The sequence below is a fragment of the Myotis daubentonii genome, chromosome 6 (genome assembly GCF_963259705.1).
Source record: "Myotis daubentonii chromosome 6, mMyoDau2.1, whole genome shotgun sequence".
NCBI classification, from domain to species: domain Eukaryota; kingdom Metazoa; phylum Chordata; class Mammalia; order Chiroptera; family Vespertilionidae; genus Myotis; species Myotis daubentonii.
The window spans coordinates 3956238-3982850 of NC_081845.1; the positions used below are offsets into that span (position 1 = coordinate 3956238).

At 55.7% G+C, this 26613-nt stretch overlaps 1 protein-coding gene across 3 annotated transcripts; it reads right to left on the bottom strand.

Moving 5' to 3' along the window:
- Nucleotides 1-9050: 9050 nt before the first annotated feature.
- PNLDC1 (PARN like ribonuclease domain containing exonuclease 1) lies at nt 9051-26511 on the bottom strand. Of its 3 annotated transcripts, XM_059699906.1 has the most exons (20): nt 25559-26511; nt 24601-24658; nt 24281-24354; nt 22526-22565; nt 21826-21949; nt 21575-21663; nt 20341-20441; nt 18649-18725; nt 18309-18452; nt 17567-17636; nt 16753-16838; nt 15110-15165; nt 14303-14367; nt 13768-13821; nt 13287-13304; nt 13068-13110; nt 11648-11747; nt 11227-11402; nt 11020-11118; nt 9051-9725 (listed from the first exon to the last, which is right to left on the bottom strand). In XM_059699906.1, exons 1-20 carry the CDS (start codon nt 25632-25634, stop codon nt 9662-9664), a joined length of 1614 nt encoding a protein of 537 aa, XP_059555889.1. In that variant the 5' UTR covers nt 25635-26511; the 3' UTR covers nt 9051-9661. The 3 variants fall into 3 exon arrangements, with proteins under 3 accessions (XP_059555889.1, XP_059555890.1, XP_059555888.1); XM_059699907.1 differs by lacking the exon at nt 13287-13304; XM_059699905.1 differs by lacking the exons at nt 9051-9725; nt 11020-11118; nt 11227-11402; ... (2 more) ...; nt 13287-13304; nt 13768-13821 and having other exon boundaries at nt 14250-15165.
- Between the last annotated feature and the right edge of the window lie 102 nt (nt 26512-26613).

The following is a 26613-nucleotide window of genomic DNA, read 5'->3' on the forward strand; positions in this document are numbered from 1 at the left end:
TGGAGCCCATAGTGGTGGAGCCCATAGTGGTGGAGCCCACAGTGATGGGGCCCACAGTGATGGAGCCCATAGCAGTGGAGCCCAAGTGATGGAGCCCACAGTGATGGGGCCCATAGTGATGGAGCCCATAGTGATGGAGCTCACAGTGATGGAGCCCATAGTGGTAGAGCCCACAGTGATGGAGCCCACAGTGATGGGGCCCATAGTGATGGAGATCACAGTGATGGAGCCCATAGTGATGGAGCCCACAGTGATGGAGCCCACAGTGATGGAGCCCATAGTGGTAGAGCCCATTAGTAGACCCACAGTGATAGAGCCCATAGTGATGGGGCCCACAGTGATGGAGCCCACAGTGATGGAGCCCATAGTGGTAGAGCCCATTAGTAGACCCACAGTGATGGAGCCCATAGTGATGGAGCCCACAGTGATGGAGCCCATAGTGATGGAGCTCACAGTGATGGAGCCCACAGTGATGGAGCCCACAGTGATGGAGCCCATAGTGACGGAGCCCACAGTGGTTGAGCCCACAGTGATGGAGCCCATAGTGATGGGGCCCACAGTGATGGAGCCCACAGTGATGGAGCCCATAGTGGTAGAGCCCATTAGTAGACCCACAAGTGGTAAAGTTTTTTTCTTCCACCAAAATCTCTCTTGGGTTCCTAGTGAATTCCAGTCACAGCCTAGAATGCATTCCTAAACTTGAAGGGACTCTGCTCTCTCTACCTCAGATGCTGAGCCTACAGTTATGGGGAGAAAGCCACTGAGTGGTCCATAGAGCCCAGCCTGACCCTTGGTGCTAGAAAGTGAGAGTTAGAATAGCGAGGGGCTGGGCCATGCCTACGAGAGATCAGCCTGGACGTGGGTGAGGCAGGTCGGGCCCATTTTCACAGCAAGTTGACAGGCTCCAGAATCAGGACTGAGAAACAACAGGTCCCCACACAGGCAGACAACTGAGTGAGTACACAATGTCTTGATTCACCATTTGGAAGCAGAACAACTTCCGGTATGCTAGAAATTTGGACTTGCAAATTTGACTGGAGTGATGAGTGATTCTTTATCTCATCTGTCTGATTGACAGGGTCTCAGAGCAGGGCTGGCCCCGCCCTCTGCCCTCCAGTCCTGCAAGAGACTTCGGATCTCACTGGTCAGATAAAGTCCGAGATAAAACCCTGAGAACAGAACTCTCCCAGGCTGATCAGAATCCCATCCGCCTCGGGGAGCCTCCTCCGGGCTTCTCATGCCCTGCTCGGTCCTGGGATTGCTTGGATCTCTCCCAAGTCATGACCTTCACTTTCAGGGCACTGTTCTTCCACAACAACCCTCGAAGGCAAGTGGCATTTCCCCGCCATGTCATTCTCCTCCCACTGGACAGGCCCACCTGGTGGGGCAGGAACCACAGCAGGCGGAGGGGGAGCAAGCCCATGAGAACATGGAGGGAGCAGACAGACCCCGGGATAAACCCTGGGAAGCGTCCAAGAGAGAGCGGGCTGCAGATTAGAGCCAGCTGTGAGAGGCTGGGTCCCCAGCCCCGAGTCGTCCCCCACCCCCACCCTACCCCCACCCAAATTTGGAGTCTGCCAGAAAGGAGACACTTCCCAGCTTTGCAGAGCGATGAGGAGATGTTAAGTGGCCCCAAAAGAGGCCAGCAGTCCTCCATCGAAGCCCGCTGTCCGCCCGGGGCGGTGGGAGCGTGCGCCGTGGCCGTCCTTACAGACACAGGGGTGGGCAGGTGCCTTCGTTTTAACAAACGCACGTCTCCTTGGGCTCTGCGCCAGCACCCCATCCACCCCATCGGCTGTGCAGACGCTGGCCCTCAGGTTCCTCCCCTCGACTGCAAGCACGCGTCCTCTCGTGGCCAGACGCCGTGAACACACCCGGTGTGAGAAAGAGCAGCCGGAGCGCTGCCTTGGGCGGGGAGTCTGTCCGACCTCCGCGTGTTCTCAGTATCACCCGCTCAGCCCGCGCCCTTGGCCACAGTGCCGCCCTTCAGAAGCTGAGCTCTCCAAAGCGTCCTTCGGGGAGAGGCATCAGCTCGCGTCAGGGGCTCTCACAAAGACATGAAAGCTCAGAGCTGTGTTCCTGGGGCAACTGTCCCCCAGACCAGCACCCACAGAGCCCCTCCCGGCTCCCTGCTCAGAAGTGGGGCCGCCAGGGCGCTCCTGGGAAAGGAAGACCACAATGTGTGCGACTCTCTTTTCCTGCCCGGACGCCTGAGACACAGATGTAACCCGCCTTTGGACATGGGCCCCATGGCCGCTTCCTGGGAAAAGGAGAATGTCTGCAATTACAGCGGGGGCGGGGGCGGAAGACGGCATAGAGGGGGTATATGGTGATGGAAAGAATAAAATAAAATATTTTTTAAAATAAAATTATTAATTTACTCAAAGGCCATGTGTGGGCACCGTTAAACCTGTATTCACTGTTCTTTTTCTGCCAGCGGCTGCGGATTTGGGGAAACAGTGTTTTTTCACCTCGACATCCTCAAGGAGACTGGAAACAAGGTCATCTCCAAGTGACAGCAACTGACATGCGGGAACCGCCACGACCTGCTGATGGCTCCGCCCTCCTGGGCCCCCGGTGCCCGCTCTGCCCTCCGACAGCTCCGAGCCCTCACCCTACACCCAGCTGGTGCCTACTCGGTCTGAGGCAACTCGTGGCAGCTCACCTGCCACTGCACTCAGTTCCTGTGTCTCGACTCTTTCTAGAGCAGCGGTTCTCAACCTGTGGGTCGCGACCCCTTTGGGGGTCGAACGACCCTTTCACAGGGGTCGCCTAAGACCATCGGAAAACACATATATAATTACATATTGTTTTTGTGATGAATCACTATGCTTTAATTATGTTCCATTTGTAACAATGAAATTGGGGGTCACAACATGAGGAACTGTATTAAAGGGTCGCGGCGTTAGGACGGTTGAGAACCACTGCTCTAGAGAGCTAGATGGGCAGCCTGTGTTCCTCCTCCATCACCTGCATGACAGGTCTTGTGGCATCACTTCCAGAGCCACAGTGGACATGCGGACGCCCCACGTCTCCTTTAGAAGTTCAGTTAGACATCCCCAGGTGAGGTCACCTGGGAGGGCTGGTAGATGGTTCTGGATTTCTGCTCCTCCAGGTACGTGCCCTGTGCATCACCCCGAGGTGAGGAGATTCTAGTGGGAGGCTCATGGGCTGAAATGCTAGAGTTCAGGCCCAGGGTGGACTCCACATGTGTGTGTGGGCGGCCTGGGCAGACACACCCATGGGTGCCCCAGGCTCACCTCCTGAGCTCCTAGGACAAGGGTCCAGGCCCGCGTCATGCTGCTTTGAAGAGTGGCCCCGAGTCACCCCTCCTCCGCTACATTCCGCAGGCCCAGTGCTCACACGCAGTCACCACATCCTGCCATCATGGGCCAAAAGCGTGCTTCTCAGAAGTTCACAGTCATCCGATGCCTAGAACCACAGACACTTGTTTGCCCCCAACCTGGACGTGGCTCTGAAGAACCCGGTCAACGCCGCCTCTTCTCTAGCTCCACAGCAAGATGGCGAGGATCTTAGAGACAAAAGCTTTGCTCCCCTCCCTCTGTACCCCCCGCCCTCCCCCACAGCCTCCCCCCTCCCCCCGCCGTTCCCTAATTCCCTCAGCTGAGACCCACTGCCTCCATCTTCCCCCATTGTCTGCCCAGTGCCCGGGTTTCTTGATGTGGGTCCTCCTACTCCCAAAACCTGTGTCTCAGGGCACGCCTCGCTCTCACAGACTCTGACACACAGAGCCTGCTCTTTGGGGGACGTGTTTGTATATAATTCGTTTTGTTGTCAGTCCTCACGGAGGATGTTTTTCCATTCATTTTTACAGAGTGGAGGGAGGGGGAGAGACAGAGGGAGAGAAACATCCATGTGAGAGAGACACATCGATTGGTTGCCTCCCGCACACAACGTGACCAGGGCCAGGGATGGAGCTGCAACCGAGGTACGCGTCCTTGACCGGAATCAAACCTGAGACCCTTCGACCCATGGGCCGATGCTCCAACTACTGAGCCAAACCAGCCAGGGCTTAAGTAATTTTTTATGTTAAGACATACATACCCTAAAATTTACAATTTTAATCATTTTTAAATGTGCAGGTCAGGGGCATTAAGTGTGATCACAGTCTTGTGCAACCGCCACCACCATCCATCTCCACATTTCCATCTTCCCAAATTGAATCCCCATACCCGTTCCACATCAGCTCTCTCCCCCACCCTGGGCCCCTCTACTCTGCAGTCTGCCTCTGTGAGTTGTGACTCTATGCAGTGGCCGGCAAACTCATTAGTCAACAGAGCCAAATATCAACAGTACTTCCTCAAAATGGACTCGCCCAGGCCGAAAACCGACTTCTGCGCATGGGCCACGAAGTTTCAATCACACTGTACGCGCCCGCACGTGGTATTTTGTGGAAGAGCCACACTCAAGGGGCCAAAGAGCCGCATGTGGCTCGCGAGTCACAGTTTGCCGACCATGGCTCTAGGGACCTCAGGTAAGCGAACTCGCACAAGCTGTGTCCCTCTGTCCGGCTTATTTCACGCAGCGTGGTATCTTCAGGGTCCCCCGTGTCGCAGCAGTTGGCAGGATCCCCTTCCTTCTAAAGGCCGCATGCTAGTCTGTTGCAGGGAGTGGAATGTGTACGTCACGCTTGCTCATCCATGGTGGACACCGGGTTGTGGGAGGAGAGCACTTGTAAGATGGGCACGAGGGGCCATGCTTGTAGAGCGATGCCCAGAGCCCTTCCTCCCATCTAGTTTTCAGGACCACTTTTGGCGTAAACAGTCTAATATTCTCCACCTAAGACAGCACAGACGGTACCTCACACGTGTCCTCGCCTACGTGAGCCAAGGGACTGTATCAGTTGAGGTTTTCACCACAAACAACAGAAACATCCTGCATCCGACTTGAGCAGAAAGGAGAGTTATTAAAAGGAAGCCAGCGAGCTCAGGACTCCCCAGGACAGAAAAATGCAGGCTGCGTCAGGCTGCCAAAAACAACGGCAGATGCTAAAACTGTGCGGCAGAATCAGCTCCACCAGGACGCGGCGCAGGCCCCGGTGACCGAGCTGCTCCCTCGCTGCCTCCAGCCCCCAGTGCCCAGGGCGCCCCTGCTCGGCTCTGTGCCAAGCCCCACCCGAGAGGGCTCCAGGGGCCCCTCATCGCCAGCAGGCAGGCAGAGTCAGGACCAGACAAACCTGCGTGGCTGCGCCAGCGTCCGAGTCCACAGGAAGGGAGGCGGGGAGAGTGAGACTGTAAGATGGGGAGTCCTCACCCCCCCTTCCATGTGGAAAGGGGCCCCGCATCACAGGCAACAGGTGTCCCTGAGCCCCACACTCGGAAGGTCCTCAGTGGCCCACCTCCCTCCTGTCCCACTGCAGCCTGTGCCCTCCCCCTGGAGGTCACGGTCTGGGTGCCCAGGGCTCTGGGACTTCACGGCCTTGCGGGGTGTGAGCCGGTCCTCCTGGAGGGACACGCAAAGGTGGGATTAACCGGTGAGGCCAGAATTAGGGGGACCACCTGGGAGAAATGGGGAGAGAGCGGCAGACCTCAGAGCAAGTCTGACCCTGTGTGAGGGGCAGAAGGGCAGCCGGGGAGGGTCCTGGCCGCCTGCTGACAAAGTGGGTGGGGGGTGGGGGGCAGCAAGGCCGAGGGAACGCTCTGGAGCCCAAGTGTCTGTCAGTGGAGACCCTCTGGCCTCAGCATCCTGGGCTCAGCCTCGCTGGGAGCAGCTCCTGGGACATCAGGCCTCAGGGCCCACATGGAGGTGGACCCCTGCCACCTCCCAGGTCTCCCCCCCGCCCCCATGCCCAGCTCCCGTGGCACTTCACTGCGGCCACCAGCCCTCACGGCCCCGACGGTCTTAAAATAGACCTGCAGGCTGCCGCCCTCCGGGCCAGCCCAGGAAGCCCTCCATGGCCTCAGGGCCATGTTTTAAGCTTTTAAGCTACAGGAGGGGCCAGGAGGTGTGTCCCAGGCAGGGGAAGGGCATGGGGGTGGCCACTCTCCCCAGAACAAAAGTACCAAAAACCGCTTAGTGGAAGGATAGCGCCCACCCACTCGGGGCGTGGTGTCGGAGTGACTCCGCGGGGACACGGCGGCTCCGGATCCCTGTTTCCTGGTGCCCTCAGGCGGGGATCCGGTTTTCACAGAATGGAAACCATCCGACGGCTATTTCCCTCTCTTGTGTCCCTTGCTTTGTAGCAAGTTGCATTTTCATCTCTTAAATTGTTATTTTAGGGGGATTCCGCCCCCCCCCCCACAAAAAACAGGGAAGATTCCTTTCCTTGGCAAACCCCCAAATTAGTTGTGAAATGTCAGTGAGAAACTCAATCCCAGAGGCAGCGCTCAGAGGGATTCTCAATGAAGCCCTTAGATTTCTCCTGGAGATGCCAGCCCCACCCACAGGCTCCGGCCCACAGGCCTCCCACGCCCGTGCATCCCCCACGCCCACCTGCGCATCCACGCTGCTCCTTGAACTGTCCCACAGGCCCACGCAGTACAGACACTGACCACCAGGGGGGGTTAGGGCAGACCCAGCCACTGCTCTTCCCCCAGGGAGTGGCCTGGCTCCCTCTTTTACGCCCCAAGATGAGTGACCACGTCCCTTTCTCCCTCTGAGGCATGGAGGGGGGGCTGATTCTATAGCCTCTCAGAGATCAGGCAAGAAGGGGGAGCATGCTGAGGTTGTCCCGATGTAAGAAGCTCTACCCACGAAAGACCAGCTTGCACTCTTGTTCCGTGTCATCCTGTTTTGGGAGCTCCCGTGGAAGGTCTCCGGGGCAGGGCACAGCCGAGGCCTCGCTGCCCGCTCCCCGGGGGAGAGGACGACGGAGCAGGTCCTGCCCAGAGGCCTGCTTCCCGCAGGGTCTGCGGTATGGGAGTAGCTGGACATTCAGAATGACCCTGGAGGCTGCCGGCGGTCCCAGGACTGGGGTGCCAGGGGCAAACGCGAGACACTGATTGCAGTTTTCACACACACACAACCTTCTTCCGCTGTCTGGACTGCGTGCAATGCGTTTCTCAGGCAGAACACACAAAAGCAGGGCATCTGGTCTGAAAGTACAGCCTGACAATCCTGTGGTGGGACCACCCCCGTTTCTCCGAGGAGCGGGAGGGGGGCCTCAGAGCCCCTGGCTGTGCCCCTCCCTGCGCCAGCTGTTCCGGACTCCCTGCTGCCCAGCAGGGACAGGCAGATGCAGTTGCAAGAACCGTCCGCACGTAGATGTGCATTTACTACTTAGTTTTCGCTCTTCTTAGTTGCACAAGACATTTGAGATGGCGTAACGCTCAGGATACGTGGTGTAGACCAGGGGCGGGCAACTTTTTTGTGAGTGCGTGCCAAAACCAGCAAAATCTCTGGCTCGAAATTCTTCTGCGTGCCAACCCTAATTTTTTGAGAACATGCTACACCGACTTGATGTCTCTTAAGGTGTACGTATGTGAAGAACCTTGAAGAAATAATAAAATTCATTTGAGCGACAAAAACAGTATATGATGATGAAAAATACATTTATTTTTTAACGTATACATGTACACTGATAGTCCGACAGAAAACTTTATGTCTCCGTTTGATATTGTCAGTGGGACTTCTGCTGCCGAGAGAAACACAGAAATTTATTCCCCTTTTGTTAGTAACGGTGGGCAAAGCGAGAGGAAGGTTTCATTTTTATAGAGTGAAATTTTGAATAAGTAGGTGAGGCGGTTGTCTTGTCAACGAAAACCCGTTGCGTCTGAGGCTGAAACCAAAACACTGGTCAGATCTAGGAAGGCAGGGAGAGTTAAGGCAGAGGCATAGAAATTGCTCTTCCCCTCTCTCGTCAATCCATGTCTATGGTCTTTAAGATAACTTATGTAAAATTATTTATCTATCTAAGATGCACCTACACTGAATTTATCTGAAAAATAAAAAAGTCAGTATTAAGAAAAAAATTGTAAATGGAAGATTTTAAGAGAGGGTTTCGCGTGCCAGCAACAGTTACTGGCGTGCCATGTTTGGCACGCATGCCAGGGGTTGCCCACCCCTGGCATAGATGGAATTATGATTTCACAGTGCGGTGAATTCACACTGCATCAGACCTCAGCTGTGCGGTGGGGTCACTCTGCTGCTATTCCTCAAGTGAATGTTAGCGGTTAGTTTAAGGCAGTGGTCGGCAAACTCACTAGTGAACAGAGCCAAATATCAACAGTACAACGATTGAAATTTCTTTTGAGAGCCAAATTTTTTAAACTTAAACTATATAGGTAGGCACATTGTTATTAACTTCACTAGGGTCCTCCTAAGCTGGCCTTTGCTAAAAACGTCCTCCATCTGATGGAGGTACGTTCGCTGAGGTCGACCCCTTCCACCTCTCCCATCCACACCCGTCTTGTATACTTGTTTCGTCCATCTCCTTTCCGGAAACCGACTTCTGCGCATGGGCCACAAAGTTTCCATTGCACTGTACGAGCGCGCCCACACATGGTATTTCGTGGAAGAGCCACACTCAAGGGGCCAAAGAGCCGCATGTGGCTCGTGAGCCGTGGTGTGCTGACCACTGATTTAAGGCCCCGGCGCCCCGTCTCGGACTCTAACGCCTCGAGGACCGCCCTGAGCTTCTCACAAGCATCACCAGTGCGCGGACGTGGGTGCCACCTTCTTCCCTCAGCAGCCACTGGCCTTCAGTTCCCCACAAACAGCACGGCCTCTTCCGCACTTGGCGCCCGGCTCTGCACTGCCGGTGCCGGAGACGCTGGGGACAGGAAGCTACCAGACGTGGCGACTTCTCCCCAGTCGTGGATGGAAGGAAGTTTTGGCCACAAAGGCACCAGATCCAAGAACTTTTTCCCCTCCCTCCCCTCCTCCCTCCCTCCCTCTCTCCCTCCTCCCCTTCCTTCTTCCCTCCCTCCCTCCCTCCCTCCCTCCCTCCTCCCTCCCTCCTCCCCTTCCTCCCTTAGCTACATTGATGATGAAATGAATAAATGAATGCATTTATCTGACCAGGATTCTTAAATAGTACTACATCAAGATAGCTCAGTATTTTTAAAAATATTTTTATTGATTCTGAGAGAGGAAGGGAGGGAGGGAGGGGGGAGGGAGGAAGAGAGAGAGAAAGAGAGAGAGAGAGAGAGAGAGAGAGAGAGAGAGAGAGACATCAGTGTACGAATGAAACATTGATCGGCTGCCTCCTACACGCCACCTACCGGGGATTGAGAGCCTGCAAACCCGGCATGTGCCCTGACCAGGAATCAAACCAGCAACTTTTTGGTGCACAGGACGATGTCCAACCAACTGAGCCACCAGGCCAAGGCCCCCCACCCCCCTCCGTTTGTTTTAAATAAGAGAACGCTTATTTAGAAAGTCACAGAGGTAGAAGAACTGAGCTATAGAAGAAACAGGCTGAGGAAACAAGTTACAGCAAAGGCGGCCCTGGGAGCTGAGGGGAGAGAAGGTAAAGGTGAGACGCCTGCGGGGGGGGGGGGGGGGCACGCTCCCGGAGGGAGAGCCGCCCGAGGATGTCTGTGTCATTGATAACATTTACAGAATTTCTTGCTCAAAACATAACGAAATCCCTCGCAATGACCAGGCAGGTCCATTGGCAAGTAGAATAGGATTCACAGGAACAGAAACGGGCTGGCCTCCCGGGGAGGCGCAGAGACGGGAGGGCAGGGCTCGGGCGGCGTCAGGGGCCAGGTCGCCCCAGGAGAAACGTGAGAAGGGCCCAGGCGGTGACTATGCCACAGACTCTGCAAGACAAGGACACGCCAGGACACGGGTCAGCGGGTCAGTGGGTCCACGGCCGGGGCGAGGGCGTCTGTGTGGCCAGTCAGCAGGTTTGAAACCTCTGACACAGGCTCGCCCTGTTCTCCCCGACTTTGTTGGCAAAAATGTTCTTTTTCCTCCCACCGCGGTCCACGCCCCAGCGCACTCGTCTCTGGGACACGGAGCAGTCACTTTTCCTGCCGATTTACACCCGAGGCTGACACAGGAGCACGGAACCCAGGCCCAATGTCCTGCTTCAACCGCATTTCTACAGATCGGGCTCGAACCCGCCGGCCAGAGTCCTTACAGAGCACATTAATGCATCTCCATCTCTCCAGATGCTCCAGCCACAAGCTCTGGACTCGAACTTGCCTCTGCTCTGGTCTGCCCGTGCCCCACCCCCACGCGGCCACCGAGCAGTCCAAGCCACAGCCGGGTGACCGGAGTCCAGACTTCCTCCCCAGCAGACCCACACGGCACACCTCTGCTCCAAACCCCCGTGAGCCAGTTTCTCCGCAGCCCTCACCCATGGCCCGTGCAGTCTCGTCTCCTCACTTGTTCATTCCCAGCACGGTGGCCTCTGCCCAGGGCACCCCAGGCACATCCCGCCAGAGGCCTCATGCTGTGGCCTCTGCCCAGGGCACCCCAGGCACGTCCCGCCAGAGGCCTCGCGCTGTGGCCCCTCTGCCCGGGGCACAGGGCCTCCATCTTCTCCTTCAACAGCACTCCCTCCACTCGCCCCCCTGAACTGCTCTTGTCACTAGCAGAAGGGGCAGTCCCCTCCTTTACTGGTTACCTCCCGCTCAGCGTGAGTCCTATGAGAACAGGGGCCTGCGATGGTGTCACATACAGTGGACGCCCAATAAACACGTCAAACGTTACAGAAGAGCCCTGGCCGGTTTGGTTCAGTGGATAGAGCATCGGCTTGAGGACCGAAGGGTCCTGGGTTCCATTCCGGTCAAGGGCACGTACCTCGGTTGCAGGCTTGATTCCTGGCCCTAGTCCGGGTGTGTGTGGGAGGCAACCAATCGATGTGTCTCTCTCACATCGATGTTTCTCTCTCTGTCTCTCTCTCTTCCTTCCACTCTCTCTAAAAATCAGTGGAAAACATCCTCGGGTGAGGATTAGCGAAAAACAAACAAACACACACAACGTTACAGAACGCCGTTCAGTTCACCACACTCGTCAGCCACGCCTTAGGACACCCCAGTACGGAGCTGTGCTCGCCCAGCCCGAGCAGGCGCACAGGACGGGCGGGCAGCGGGCAGGGGCACTCACTGCAGCAGGCAGCGGACGTCCGGGGAGTGCCTCCAGTACCGGTACAGCGACACCTGCAGCGTGGGGTGGTCCCGGTACTCCCTCAGGACGCTCCGGGCGCTGCGGGAGACGGGCTTGGTCAGGCAGGCCGCGCACCTGTGGCTCTGAGCGAGGAGGGGGGTGGCCGGAGGAGACAGGACCAGCGCGGCCGAGACCCAGGGCACCTACTCCTTGAACTTGTTGGTCAAGAGCAGGAACTGGTTCCGCGTGAGTCGCCGGACGTCGAATTTGCAGAGACTCTGGAACTCGCGATAGATCTGCTGCTCGGTGACCCCCGGCCACCTCCGGACGCTGAGGACGAGGATGGGGGGCCGGATACTGGGATAATCTGGGCCAGAGAAGTTCTGGAAGACAGGACAGATGGAGACTCCCACCATCCCTCCTGACGACCCACCCAGTCCGGAAATCCTGAGAGACTGGGAAGGGCTGCTTCTGGGACGGGAGAGGGAGGGTGAGGAGGACACAGCGGGTCCGGCACCCGCCTCAACTCTGACTTTGGCTGTTATCAGGGCCCCCCTCAGACGCCTCAGGACCTGGCCACCTCCCGGGGCAGCCTCTGACCAGGGAGGAGTGACGGGACCGTACTCACGATCTTGGGGACCCCGGCGCGGATCAGGTTCACCTGGTTCACATAGGGGGTCAGCACGTCCAGGTACAGGGGGAAGGAGGGCTCCGGGGTGGGGCCGGCCCTGCATGGACAGAGCGCCGGGCACTCAGCACCTGGCGCCATGCACACGCCTCGGCTGAGGCTGCGGCTCGGGGACAACTCCCCTCTCCCCCCACAAGCCCTGGGCTCAGGTCGGTGCTCCCCCCACCCATGGCCCCCCCCCCACTCCAGAAAGGTCCCCAGGGCCCACGCCAGAGCTTCCAGGGGTCACCGTCTGCTGGGGACAGTTTGCTGACGATCCCTCTGCTGACAAACATTAGCAAAAGGGCTTGGAGAATGAGAGAGGCCACTGGTCAGACGGTGACTTTATCATCCCTGGACGCGACAACTCCCTCTACTCTGCGTGGCGTCCCTCTTCCCACCACCTCACTCCACCACCAGCCCCGCCTCCGTCCAGACCTGGCCACGCCCCCAAGCACAGGTCCCAGAGGCGGACTGCAGACTGCCGAGCGGGCAGAGGGCCACTGCCGCACTCCTCCGAGCCCCGGGGGCCTTTAGGGCTTGAGGAGCAATAGGAACAAGGCTGTAAGGCCCAGGCGCCGGGCACTAGGGACGCCTCTGCAGGGGGCTGCCTCCACCGCTGGCACACGAACCTCCCTGTGGGCACTCAGGCGCCATCAACACACAGGAAGGAGGGAGGTGGGGTGGCAGGTTTCTTGTTGAAGTTGTGAGCCTCACAGCTATAGGCTGTAGATTTCTGTGCACAGTATCTGTTACTAAAATGGACAGACATAGGCCTAACCCAGCTGAACAGAATACTCCACAATTATTTCCAAGTCAGCCACAGAGAACACGTGACAATTGTGCCGCGTCCCCCTGAGCAATGTAACACCACGGACGGACGGACGGTCAGAGCGACGGGAGGTGAGTTTCAGGTGTGGGCCGGTGCCCGCGAGCTGGCACCGCAGACCTCAGGGACGGTGCCGCCCCAGGAAGTGCAGGCCTCCAGCCTGGGGATCAGGCATCTCCCCCTGTGCCCTTCCGCCGCCTGTGTGGACCCCAAGGACGTGTCCTTGACTGACCTGAACATCCGCCTCCCACCTGGCTGTGATCTGCATGGTTATGAGAAACGTGGTGACAGAGAAGCCAGCCCAGCCGCTGAGAGGCACGGGGGCAGGTGGGAACCTCAGCCGGACCCCACGGCCGTGGCTCCTGACACGTGGGTCTTCCCAGCGCCCGACAGGAGGCCCGAGGGCCGGGACCAGCACAGGGCGGGTGTGGGCAAAGGACTGCTACCCGTCGGGGACTGCATCCACAGTGACATTCCGCATGCGCCCTCCCTTCTTTGGGAGGTCCTGGCCCACAGCGAGGCTAACGCAGGAGGAAAGGCAGGGACACTCACCCGTGCACTCTCCACAGGAGCAAGTGCGCCACTTTCAGAAGAACTGGGGGGAAAGCAGAAACGGAAGACGTCAGGGCTCAAGCTGACCACCTGGTCACACATGCGGACGCATGCCTTTTCCCCGTTATGTGCCACCCACTGGGAATGCACGGGATGGCAGGGGTTAGCACGAATAAAGCACGAGTCTCCTTGACTTATTTATTGTTTGTTAATCTTCACCAGAGCATGTTTTTTCCTCTGATTGTTGAGAGACAGTGGATGGGAGGGAGGAGGAGAGAGAGAGAGAAACATTCATGTGAGGGAGACACAGTGGTTAGTTGCATCCCACATACACCTGACCGGGGCCAGGGATTAAACCTGCAACCCAAGTACATGCACTGGACTGGGAATCGAACCCGAGACCTCTGCGTGCACAGCTGGTGGTCTAACCACTGAGCCACAGCCAGGGTAACCAAGACTAGTCTTATTTTTTTAAAAAGTATTTGTATTGGTTTCAGAGAGGAAGGGAGAGAGAGACGGAAACATCAACAATGAGAGAGAATCACTGATTGGCGGCCTCCTACACGCCCCCTCCTACTGGGGACCGAGCCCACAACCCGAGCCTGTGCCCTGACTGGGAATGGAACCCTGACCTCCTAGTTCCTAGGCCGATGAGCCACACCGGTCAGGCCAGTCTCCCTTTAAAGGGACAGCGACCCACCTGATCCGCAGAGGAAGGCGTCGTATGCTGCTTCGTGGGGGTACTTTGTCTCAGCTGAGGCGAGTTCCGGAGGCAGGAGAGAGTCAAGCAGCGGTTAGAACCACCTGGAAAAGGAGGCTCCCCCCACCTAGCGTCACACGCGTGGGCTGTGAACCACCCGTCCCCGCCCCAATTCCACACGGGCATTGGCCGTGCACACACAGCCTCCACCTCCTTCCTCCAGAGACCTGAGCACGCTTCTCCCCCCACACTCACCTCCAGTCCTCACGGCGCCCCCCCGCCACATACGACCCATGAGCACCCACAGGAGGAGGCAGAGAGCCGAGAGCCCCCCTACAGGCGACTCACCATGGCCAAGGGGAGCAGACGCCCCCACCCAGGGCCTTGGGTGCCGCCAGGATGGCTCCTTTCGAGCGAGGGGTTCCGGGGGGCACAGCCCGGGACACCGTGGAGAACCCCCCTGCCGCCGGGGCCCCCCTGAGCTCTAGCCCTCGGTGCTTTGCCCGCTGTGAGGAGCCCGCACCGCCGCACATACCGTATCTCTCGCACTTGCTGGCGTGAACGATCACTGGCCCAGAGTCCCTGGTGGGATTCAAGTCACTGTCAGGAGAGACGAGGATAAAGACCACTCGCTGAGAACAGTCCCCCTGCTTCTCCTCCCGCCGCCTCAGGTTCATATGAATAAAACTGTCCTCAGCCCCGAGACCCCTCGAAGGGAACGAGAAAAAGGCAGGGACCAGGCCCGGGCAAATAAGGCCTTGGGAGCGCAGCCACGGGACGGTAGAGAACAGCGTGCTCAGCGGCCCCTTCACCTGAGCCCGGGCGCCACGTGAACTCCACACCGGCCCTGCCGGGGGCTGGCTGTCCTGGGGTCTTCCGGAAAACCAGAGATGACCACACCCGCATCCCGCGAGGCCAGCAGCTGAGGGCTGACCAGGCACCCACATGCAATGCTGAATGTGCACCTACTATGCCTGGCACTGCTTTAGGCCCGAGAGAAATGCCAGGTTCCCAAGAAACACCAAACCACCCTGTTCTCACACAGCCCGTCACCCCGGCAACCGGACACAGCTCAGAGGAGAACTGAAGGCCTGGCCCACAGGGAGCACATCGTCCAACAGCTGTGCTGACGACGGGCCCGGCCCCTCCCTCTAGAACGGAGTTCCTGGACCTCAGCACCAGGAACATCGGGCGGGCGGGAGGGCGCTGGGCCGGGGCCTCCGGTGTGCCCTGGCCTCGCTCCCAGGCGTCAGTGGCACCCCCGGTGGTAAGTGTCTCGGCATGGCCGACGTGTCCTGGGAGCCAAACCGCCCAGCAGCAGCTCCGGACGACGGCTCCGCACCTGCTCAGGACTTCGTACACCTCGGAGAGATTGGAAACCCTCGGGAAATTCAGGTCCTGCCGTCACGGAAAACAAACGAGGGGGAAGAAAGGATTTGCTTTGGTTTATTATCCGCTTCAGGTGTTGTCAAATGGTCGCTGAAATGACCCGGAAAAAAATGTCAATTCCCACCACCTCTTCTTTCTCTTCAGACATCCCCTCTTTATTTCGGACGCCAGGGCTCCTATGGCCTGGGCCTGGGTCCCTCTGGGCCCCCATCACCTAAATGAGCAAAAGCTGCCACAGACACAGCTCATCCCATCTTCCTTCAAAGACAAGTGCTTAAGGGCTTCTAGAAACTCAGACTCCAAGGCATCAGACCCAGGCCAGGGCACACATGTGGGACCAGGCATGGCAAGGACCACGGGCCCGGAAAGGAGCACCGCTGGGTCCCTGAGATGAGCCCCACCCCCACCCTCTCACCCCTAGGACGACAGTGACCTGGAGACCAGCAGCATCACAGACACCGTCAGGGCTGAGATATGTGAGCTACAAAAAGCATGCATCTCCAGGCAAATACATATATATAAATATATAAAATAATAAGAGCATAATATGCTAATTTAACCAGACGTCCTTCCAGACGAGCTTCCAGACAAAGCCGGGGCTGCCAGGGAAGCCCAGGTCCCGGGTGCCAGAGTGAAACTATTGCCAGAAGCCAGGGGAAGGAAGGCCTACTCTTGCACAAATTTCGTGCATAGGGCCTCTAATATATATATGTGTGTGTGTATATATATATATATATATATGTATATATATATATATATATATTTCCTCTATCTTTGTTACTCAGTTTAACTTTTATTTAAAAATATATTTTTAGCCCTGACCAGTTTGGCTCAATGGATAGAGCATTGGCCTGCGGACTGAAGGGTCCCAGGTTCGATTCGTCAAGGGCATGTACCTTGGTTGTGGGCACATCTCCAGTGAGGGGTGTGCAGGAGGCAGCTGATCGATGTTTCTAACTCTCTATCCCCTCTCCCTTCCTCTCTTAAAAAATCAATAAAATGTGGCATGTGCCCTGACCAGGAATTAAATCGTGACCTCATGGTTCATAGGTCAACACTCAACCACACAGCCATGCCGCCTGGGCCTCAGTTTAACTTCTTAACTGCATTTAAACCAATTGGGCGCTTCCCTCCAAATGCACAACAGAAGTCACCTGAGAGCCTCAGAAATCCACCCCCCTCTCCCCCAACCAGAGGAGCTGACGGTAGGGCCAGGTGTCAGGACTTAGCTCAGGTGGTTCTACTGGGCTGTCGGGTTAAAAACCCAGGACCTTAAGGCTAAGGCTCAATAGAGATGTTTTCCTCAAGATTTTTCAAGAGGGCCCCCACCCCATGCCCTTTAAGCATGGTGCAAATACTAGGCATGTGTCAACTGCTGTTGTCGGATCTAAACAAGCACAGCAACTGGACACAAGTCAGTCAACACACGGGAGCGTGAGGGAGGGAGGCAAGGGTCACGTGGAAGCTACTATGACCCGGAGGGGCTAGAGCCCCGAAGGAAAGCGATGCTGGCTGTAAACTATGAGGAAAGGGTTCAAGGAACACTTTGTGGAGAGGGAGAGGGCAGCCCTTAGCCGGAGCAGGTGTGTCCTTTACCTTCCATATGTCCTTGGTCACATTCTTGGTGTCAAGGAGGACGGGAAAGAGGCTGTGGATGTTGCGCTTGAACTGGTGGTAGCTTTCTGAAGGAGAGACCCAGACGGGCAGAGGTGAGTTTGTTGGCAAAATGGGAGGGCGAGTTCTTCCACCTCACTTGTCACCACTGGTTAATGAGTAAAACGAAAGAGAGACAGAGGAGACCCTCATGCCTGCTCGTGAAGGGCTTCTCAATCTCAATCCCAGCCGCCGCCACCGTCTGCAACAGCAAAAGCCAAACGGTTTCCCAGGAAGTTCTGCTCCATGGAGCTGGCAAAGTTCTAGCCACTGGGAAAAGGAGGAAGAGGTGTCGCTGGGAATCAGCATTTGTAAACGACTGTCCAGGGAAAAACCCACTAGAAACATTATGAGGGTCGTGCCCTGATAACGATTTCTAATTTGGTATGCTCATCAAAATTACACCTGCATGGAGTTTAAACAGGTTTCCCACAAACACAAACACCACCACCACCACCACCACCACCACCCCCCCCCCCTCTCCTGCCCCCTTACATTTCTGCTCCCCGAGGCAACTAACTGCGTTCCTTCTTTTCCTGTTGGTGCCATGCCCACCGCTCTAACATCACATCTGCCTGACAGGTGGCTTTCCAGTGTTAGGCCCTTCACCACTGGCCTCCCTCTGTGAAGCCAGGCTACCTCTCACCCACGGCACCTCATCACAGCCCCTGGGGAGGGGTGCGCGTGCGGGTGCTCCTATGGGAGCAGGATGCTGGGCCAACGCCCCTCCGGGAAGGAGAGCGCCAGGCGGGCCTACCTGGGAGGGGCCTGAAGAACTTCTCATGCAGATGCAGCAGGTCCATCAGCATGTTATGTCCCACCAAGGGCTGCTTGGAGGAAAGCGACAGGGAGGAAAAGGAAGCTTTACGAAGGAGAGGAACGGGCGCCGCAGACCAATGGTCGCTTGCAAAGGGTGCAGCTGCAGAACCCACTGCATCCTGACCACGTGGCCATCCCATCGCCACCCTCCTCTCCCTCCCGGAAAAGGAGAAAAGCAGTGAGCAGGGGGGGCCTGAGGCCGGCCACACTGGGACCCAAACTGGGAAGCAGAGAAGCACTCCTTCCCGGGAGTTTTAGGTCAATCAGTGCCGAAATGCCCACGGACAGTCTCTCTTCCAGCCTACCCACCATGCTTTGGTGCCAGTCAGATCCGCACAGCCAGTTCTCAATTCTCAACAGGGAGGAACCACTCCTCTCAAGATCTCCCTGTCGGAGCCCAGCAGTGCCACGGCCGGAGAGAGAGGCCGCTGCAGACCCAGAAGAGAGAGACTTTCTTTTTTTTTAAAATATATTTTATGGGTCTTTTACAGAGAGGAAGGGAGAGGGATAGAGAGTCAGAAACACCAATCAGCTGCCTCCTGCACACCCCCCCCTACTGGGGAAGTGCCCGCAACCAAGGTACATGCCCTTGACCGGAATCGAACTTGGGACCCTTCAGTCCGCAGGCCGACACTCTATCCACTGAGCCAAACCGGCTAGGGCGAGAGAACCTTTCCTACCTTCTGGGCTTTCACCAGCATCTGGAAAAACACAGAGAAGCCCCTGGCGGAGAGCAGGATCTTCTCCTTCCAGCAGCTCTCTCGGTCGGAGGAGGTGTTCTGGAGGTACCAGCGGTGCTGCCTGCTCACCTTCTTCACTATCACCTGGGATGAAAGGAGACAGTTCCCGGTCCTGGCAGCGCTGCCAAAGGCCAGGTCCTCCATCTCAAAGGGGAGGGGGAAGAAGCGGAGAGGGCGGGAGAGGGACAAAGAGAGACCGACAGGCACATTTCTCAGAGGCCCGCTTTGGCCGAGGAGAGAGAGGACGGGTGGCTCAGGTGTCCTCCAGGGGGGGACTCACCGCCTGGTCTCTCAGCACCGTCCAGATGTCCGGGAGGGCCCGCCTCAGCACCAGCTGGACCTCAAAGGCCTGGAAGCCTACAGCAAGGAGACCCAGCTCACACAGAGCCCCGCGGCCTGGACCACCTCTCCGCCTCCCCTCCAGAGGGGCCAGGGAACAGGAGCTGAGAGGCCCGTCAGATGGGAAAGGGCGCCCAAGCCCAAGGCCCACGCGCAGGGGCCAGGGGCCAGGGGCCAGGGTGGCGCAGATCTCCCAAGGCTCACACACTTCACTGCAGAACAGCAACGGGAGGCCCTGCGCGCGGCCGCAGCCCCACAGAGAGGCCTCAGGCCTGGCACGCTGGCAACCGTGCGCTGCAGACTCAGGTTTTCCAAACCTCCAGTGTCTGACGGAAGCCCCAGCGGGGCCCCAGCAAAGACTGTCGGTTATTCTCCGCGAAGAGACAGGCTCACTGTTTTCCATTTGACAATATGATTAAAAATACCCTCGTCAAAATAACTACCTTCGGTTCTTTAAGAAAAAATAATATTCCATGAAAGAAAATAAAAGCTGCTAATTCAGCTCTCAACTCAAAATGTGCACAAGTTCTTTTCCTCAAGACAGGCCCTGCAGTGTCGTAGGCGGCAGCAACGTCTAATGCGTACTGACGTCTCGACATGTGCATCTGGACACACAGAATGTTTCAAAAGATGAGCAAATATGGAGATTTAATAAAATTAAGAATTATTACTGCTTTGCCAAGGAGAGTAAGTAAAATTTGATTTTTTAAAATCCTCACTTGAGGATATATTCATTGATTTTACAGAAAGAAATGGAGGGAGGGAGGGAGGGAGAGAGAGAGACCAATCGGTTGCCTCTCGTACGCGCCCGAACTGGAGCCTGAACCCACCACCAAGGTATGTTCCCTGACCAGGACTCTAGCCCGCAACCCTTCGATGTGCAGGACAACACTCCCACCAACCAAGCCACACTGGCCAGGGCAAAACTGAATTTTTTAAAACTGAGAGTAGCCCTAACGGGTTTGGCTCAGTGGATAGAGCGTCAGCCTGCAGACTGAAAGGTCCCAGGTTCGATTCTGGTCAAGGGCATGTACCTTGGTTGCGGGCACATCCCCAGTAGGGGGTGTTCAGGAGGCAGCTGATCGATGTTTTTCTAACTCTCTATCCCTCTCCCTTCCTCTCTGTAAAAAAATCAATAAAATATATTTTTAAAAAATAAAACTGAGAGTAACTAGTGACAGAATCCACTGATTCCCAGCGTGAGGACGGCATGCCTTCGTCTGTGCCAGCTGCTGACAGGTCCGCCCGCCTGTGCTTCGATGCCATCAGTGCAGATGGCACCTGACAGCGGCAAGTAATAGCCGAGTGGTATTGTGACACTACTTTTGACCTCATGGACCCCCTGGAAAGGGCCTGAGACCCCTGGGGTCCACGGATCAGGGCATGTTCACTGGGACTGCACTCTCACAGTGGGGGGAACTCCAGGATCAGAGTAAACACGGGGACACAGGACACTCAGGGCTGGGCTCCAAGGCGTAACTTCCCTTCCTCCGCCTTAACATTCAGAAAGTACAACAGCCTTCACCTCGGAACTGAGGGTAGAGCTTTCTCTCTCCACTGAGACCCCGAGCCAATGCCTGGCGGGGAGAGGAGGGTGCGTGAGTGACCAACTGGACCGACGCCGCCTGCCTACCAGCGATGCCAGGGAGCGTCATCCAGTCGCCTTCCTCCGCCAGGTGCAGCCACCGAGTCACCTCATCGATCACCGCCTTCATTTGGTCTTTGTCCAGGGAACTGAAAATGGGCACAGGAAGGGGGAACGTTGGAGGAACCCTCCAGAACCGCGAGATGATGTGAACCTGGGAGCGGCTCCTGAGCCTCCAGTGTTAACACTGGGATCCTGGCAAGAAAATGCACCCAGAAAAGACCATTTGTTTTCCGAGCCGGCTCTGCAGCAGGACACAGGCGCTCGCAGGCCCCGCCCACGCGTGCACAGGGGGCCCTGGGAGGAGGCCTGGCTGCCTAACTCAGCGCTCCGAGGTGAGAAAGCACCATCTGGTGGAGTGAGGAGGAGACAGGAACTCTGTGAGCACATCTCCTGTCTTAGGAAAGAAGAACATCATGTTATTTGAGGTACAGAAAGCCTTTTCATGAAAATAACAGAAGGCTCAAATTTCACATGTTTTTTTTCCCCTTACAAAAAGCTACATTTTTATGTGAAAACCACAAAAAGAGTAAAATTTTTTTAAAAAGCAAGAAACTCCAACATCACATAAGACAACGACCTGGACCCGCTGATGACTCCTCGTTCTGCAGAGTCAACAGCTGTCAAAGGCACGAACCTGAAGCCCAAGGAGCTTAAACAGTTTGTTCAAAACCAGGGAACTGACACAGGGCCTGCCCGGGCCGGGGCTGCTCCTTCCACTAACATGCTGCCACCTGCCCGCCACGCTGCCCCCAGCCCCGCCCTGCAGGACGGCAGGACTCAAGGATGACAGCTGGCACTGGGGGCCGAGGGGAAGGGCAGGAGCCCTGCCCTCAGGGGACAGGTCCATCCAAGTTGAGGCATGTGACCAGCTTGGTCAGGGTCCCCTAAAAACTCCCAAGGTCGCACTGAAGGCCAACACACCATCCGCAGTGAGTCCCACAGAGCCGTGTCCCCACAGCCCTGAGGGCAGGTCCTGCTCAGAGCACCACGTGAAGGCTCTTTGCCCTTCTCCCTTCATTGAAGCCCTGAGCTCCCACTCGGGGCAGAGCGGCTGCCCGCGCGGCGTGGGGATGGGTTCGCCAGCACTAGGAGCAGTGATGTGCGACTGAGCGCAGGCCAGACGCCTCCCCAGCTTAGGGGACGCGCGAGGTCACCACACTCCGGAGGCCCACAAATCCAGCCCCGGAGAACCCCACCAGGCACCCGAGCGTGGCTGTACCTGCGGACTCTCCAGTTCCCAGTCAGGATGCTGTGTTTGATTTGCTTCTCCTGCTCTTCGTTCATGTAGGGGATTCCATGTTTGAGAAACTAAAGACGGAAGAGAAGCAGGAGGCTGGCCGGTGGAGCCACCCTCTGCGTGGGGAGCAGAGCGAAAAGAACCCTCCCTCGTCCGGTTTCAGGTGGACGTGAACGGGAAGGAAACGGGACCAGAGACCCTCCCGCACCCCGTCTCCCTCCCCCGTGGCGCACCTTGTTATAGTCGAAGCCATACTGATTCAGAAACTGTACGCTAGAGGCCTGGAAAGAGAATTCCGAGTCCAGAATCCCAAACGTCGTAGGGAAGAGAAAGAAGTTACAGGAATGGGCTATGTACCTACAAAAGAACGTGAGCATGAGGAGGAGAAGCCAAACCCATTTTCAAAACTCTGGCTCGGGGCAGGCTTCCGAGTGGGCTCCTTTTCCCTGAGAGGCATCTGGATGTCGGCTGTTCCCAGTCCTGTGACTGGCCCCGGGGGGTGAGGGGTTCATGAAAAGAGGCAGAGACCCTGCCCTCGAAGAGCAGGATCTGTCCCCCCATCCTGAGCCCTCGGCACCGCCATCCCGTCGTCTCTGACCGTTGGTGCCTGAGCTACATGGCCCTCCCCTCGAGGTAACACTGTGTTCACTGCCACCCTGGAGGCCCATGCAGGACGCCATGGCAACAGGGAAAGGAGCGGTGAAGGTGCAGGGCAGGTGTCAGGAAAGGCCCCCAGAAAAGGTGTTGCTTCCAGAGACTTAAAGGACAAGCCGAGTCTGCAGGGGAGAGAGCAGGTGCAGGGCACAGAAGCAGGGGAGAGGATGGGGCGTCCGGGGCCAACGTGGCTGAGAGCCTGAAGCAGAATTTGGGGAGAGGAGGTGGAGACGATCACTGGGCAAGAGCCAGGTGTCATGCAAACGTCTTTATACGTACTTGTTCGACTCGCCTTCGACACTGGAAAACACAGACAGTCCTAGAAGAATAGCAGGGGGGTGAGCACCGAAGAGCTACCAGAAGGTAACTACCAAAACAAAACGTTTGAACAGTGCTTTGAATCCAGAAATACTGCAGGGGCTTTAGAAGAGGATAAGCTCATAAAAAAAGGGAGGAGGAGGAACAGGAGGAGCAGAAGGAGAGGAAGAAAAGACAGATCCAAAACGCCAACCTGGTCAAATTGTGATTCACACTGAAATTACTCCAACATAATTGTGAACGGTTCTTCAAACACAGACGTTAAAGCGACATTTTTATAGTTTTAAAACTAACCAGAGGGAACACCCCACACCATGAAGATGTATATATGTAATTGCCTTCAAATGTCTGCATTGTTAAAAAGACGGTTCACAAAGTGAAAAGGACTTCCGAGTAGGGGGAAAACAATAGAAACAGGTCTATTTCCCATACTTTTCAAAGAGGCCTTACCATCAAGTTAAACAACCACAGAATTAGCAAAGGACAAGGAGACAGCAACACACACACAAAGATGTTCGCCATCATTCACAGGACAAGCAAGGGTCAGTAAAATCTGTCCAGGCCTGTTTTTATAAATAAAGTTTTATTGGAATACAGCCATGCTCATTCATGTATATACTGTCTGTGGCTGATTTCCATCAACAATGGCAAAACTGAGTAGCGTAACAGACCACATGGCCTGTAAAACCGAACAGATTTACTGTATGGCCTTGACAGGAAACTTTGTTGACTCTGTATTAATAATGTCCATCAGAATAACAAGCACATCATTTTCCCTCCACTCGGCGAGCAACATCCATTTAAGAGTGGTAACAGCCAGAGTGAGGGACGGGAGCAGGCACATTCACGTTGTCAGTGGGAGTCACTGTCATCTTGTGGATGGTTGGTAGGAGGAGGAACAGGTTGGCACCACACAAGACTTGAACACATCCTCTTTAACTGCAATTCCACTGCGGAAGTACCCCACGTACTTAGTATAACATATACTCAACTAAAGTGATGTACAAATACTCAGCTACTCAGTGCAACCTTGTTTTATCAGACACAAATCGTAATCAAAGCATGCATCAGTAGGCGATTGAGTCAATGGATACATTCATAGTTTGGAGTACAATTGTTAAAAATGAACAAGAGGTCTGTGTGTGCTGATACAGCCTGAGCTCTACACCCCTAAGTCAGTGGTTCTCAACCTTCTGGCCCTTTAAAAGAGTTCCTCATGTTTTTACCCCCAACCATAAAATTATTTTCGTTGCTACTTCCTAACTGGCATGTTGCTACTGTGATGAATCGTCATGTAAATATCTGATATGCAGGATGGTCTTAGGCGACCCCTGTGAAAGGGTCGTTCGACCGCCAAAGGGGTCGCGACCCACAGGTTGAGAACTGCTGCCCTAAGTGAAAACAAAAAGATGCAGAACAAAATGTGCCCAGTATGACCTTGTTTATGTAAGTTTCCTCTAAAGAAAAATCATACACATTTTTCCTTGAAAGAAGGTTCAGGTTCCTTAATGTTGATTTAGTTAGGCATGAAATAGTGCTGCTAAATCAACTTCCGCTTGTCCCAAAGTGTAAGGTCCGACAGGCATAACACGACCAAAAACCAAACACGCACAAAAGGTGATAGCCAGGCCCTTTGAAAGATGTCCAAGCTGTCTGATCAGTACGAACAGGAAGACAATAAAAGTAGCTCTCCTAGTAACTCATAATCACACTCACCAATCTGACAGATTGTAAATTGCTGAACACTCCGACGGGTCTTTAGGTACCACTCCGATGGCAAGTCAAAAAGACTGTGAAAAAACGGGCATCTCATTCCAGCCTCGCGCTGGATCAGCACCTCTCAACCACTTATGGGGAACACTACCAGCATTTAGTGGGCGGAGGCCAGGTCCCCAGAGCCTCACACAACACGTTATCCTGCCCGCCCAGCGCCAATGGGTGCCTGCTGAGAAACCAGGCTGGTATGGCCAGGATGCCACCCGAGGGGCACAGGTGAGCGCCTCTCTAGCTCGGCTCTAAGGCAGCTTTAGCTTTACCTGATCTGCTGGGACCCGGACAGGTTCGTGCGAAGGCCCGTGAACTCTATGTCCAGACCTGCCGGGAAGGCAAAAAAGACAAGAGTCCCATGCCCTAGCTCCGTGGTCGGCAAACTGCGGCTCGCGAGCCACATGCGGCTCTTTGGCCCCTTGAGTGTGGCTCTTCCTAAGCCTTAGGAGGACCCTAATGAAGTTAATAACAATGTACCTATCTATATAGTTTAAGTTTAAAAAATTTGGCTCTCAAAAGAAATTTCAATCGTTGTACTGTTGATATTTGGCTCTGTTGACTAATGAGTTTGCCGACCACTGCCCTAGCTGGTTTGGCTCAGTGGATAGAGCATCGGCCTATGGATGGAAGGGTCCCAGGTTCAATTCCGATCAAGGGCACTATGCCTGGGTTGCGGGCTCTGTCCAATGTGCAGGAGGCAGCCAATCAATGATTCCCTCTCATCATTGATGTTTCTACCTCTCTCTTCCTCTCCCTTCCTCTCTGAAATCAGTAAAAAATATATATACATATATTAAAAAAAAAAAAAAAAAGACAGGAGTCCCCAGGCGCAGACCAGTGCCACCGCGGTTCATGCTGGAAAATGACTGTAAATGCTGCAGGTGGCAAAGTGCTTGGCTCACCTTTGTGCTCAAGAAGCCAGGTGAGTTCAAAGGGAAAACGGAGGGAGCCAAAGCAAGGAGAGGCCAGGCCACCCGGGTCCCGCGGCGCGGTTCCGCCCGGACCACCGTGGGCCGGGGGTAACTGCGGCTGGACGCCCCAGGCCGAGGAGGAACCTGTCCTCGAAGGGGCCCTCCCTGAGCCTCCACGGCCTGGCCTAGCCTAGCGGCTGCCCCTGCCGGGCCTCACCTCCCTGCCCCGCCCCGCCCCCGCCCCCCCAACACCCCCTCCGCAGGCTCCCCCAGCGCAGGGGGCCCTGCGACCAGGCCCGGACCCCGCGGACCTTACCCAGGAAGTCCGCGCCCTGGACCAGCTCCTGCAGCAGGGGCAGGTTCTGCTCGAACTCGTCCGCGCCCACGTCCATGGCCACGCTGCCTCGTAGCTCCGCGGGCACCCACTGCGGCCACGCGCCGCGCGCTGGCCTTAAAGGGCGCGCGCAGGGAAACGGGCCGCCCCGCGCCCGGGCGCCTCCCTATTGGGCCTCCCTATTGGGCTGAAGGCCCGCGCCTTCTGCTCGCTCTAAGGAGTTGGGTTTTAGCAACCAATGCATGGGCGGGTGCAGGTTAATGTTTCTGTCCCTAAAAACCAATTTGTTTACATAATAAATAAATAAATGTCTCCACTGGGGTATTTATTGATCAAACGGGGACTAAGGCATTGCATTCTGAAGGCCTCTCAGACTCAATTATACTTTAAAAAAAAAATGTTGGTGAATATTTCTTTTAAAAACATACTGAAAAAAACACACGAAGAAAACAATATGCCTGTGAAAATAAATTGAAGCGCAACAACAAAAAAATAAAATAAAAAACCTACTGAATCTCCAGATTGACAGTAGTCATGTTTCCACTTCCAAATAAGAATAAAATTGGCCACACATTTAACCGAGGGGCAAACGCAGAAGCCGCCTGACTGTTCACAGGTTCCTCCTCTTCACACCAACGGCCAACACCTGGATTTAATCACCTCCTTTAGCGCTGCCAGGACCCATCTAGCCCAGGTTCAACTCCAGGTGAGCTGGATGCACTCCAAGCTTCGCCTCCCATCTAACCATGTTCCTCCACGGCAAATTCAGAATCACTGTCCCTGTCCATGTCCAGTTCCTCTTTGCAATCCTTTATCCTTTCAAATCTGGCTCTGCCCATCAGGGTCCAGGAGCCCAACTGGAGTTAGAATTTGTCCTTTATCCTCACATCACTAAGACTGCTTATAACACACTGACATTGATGTTTCATATTTAAAAACCAACTCCACATCCTGAGCAGCAACAGCGATCATGTAGATCACCCCCCATGAGCCAGACATGATAACAAGTGCTTTGCATAAACCTCATGTGTAGTCTT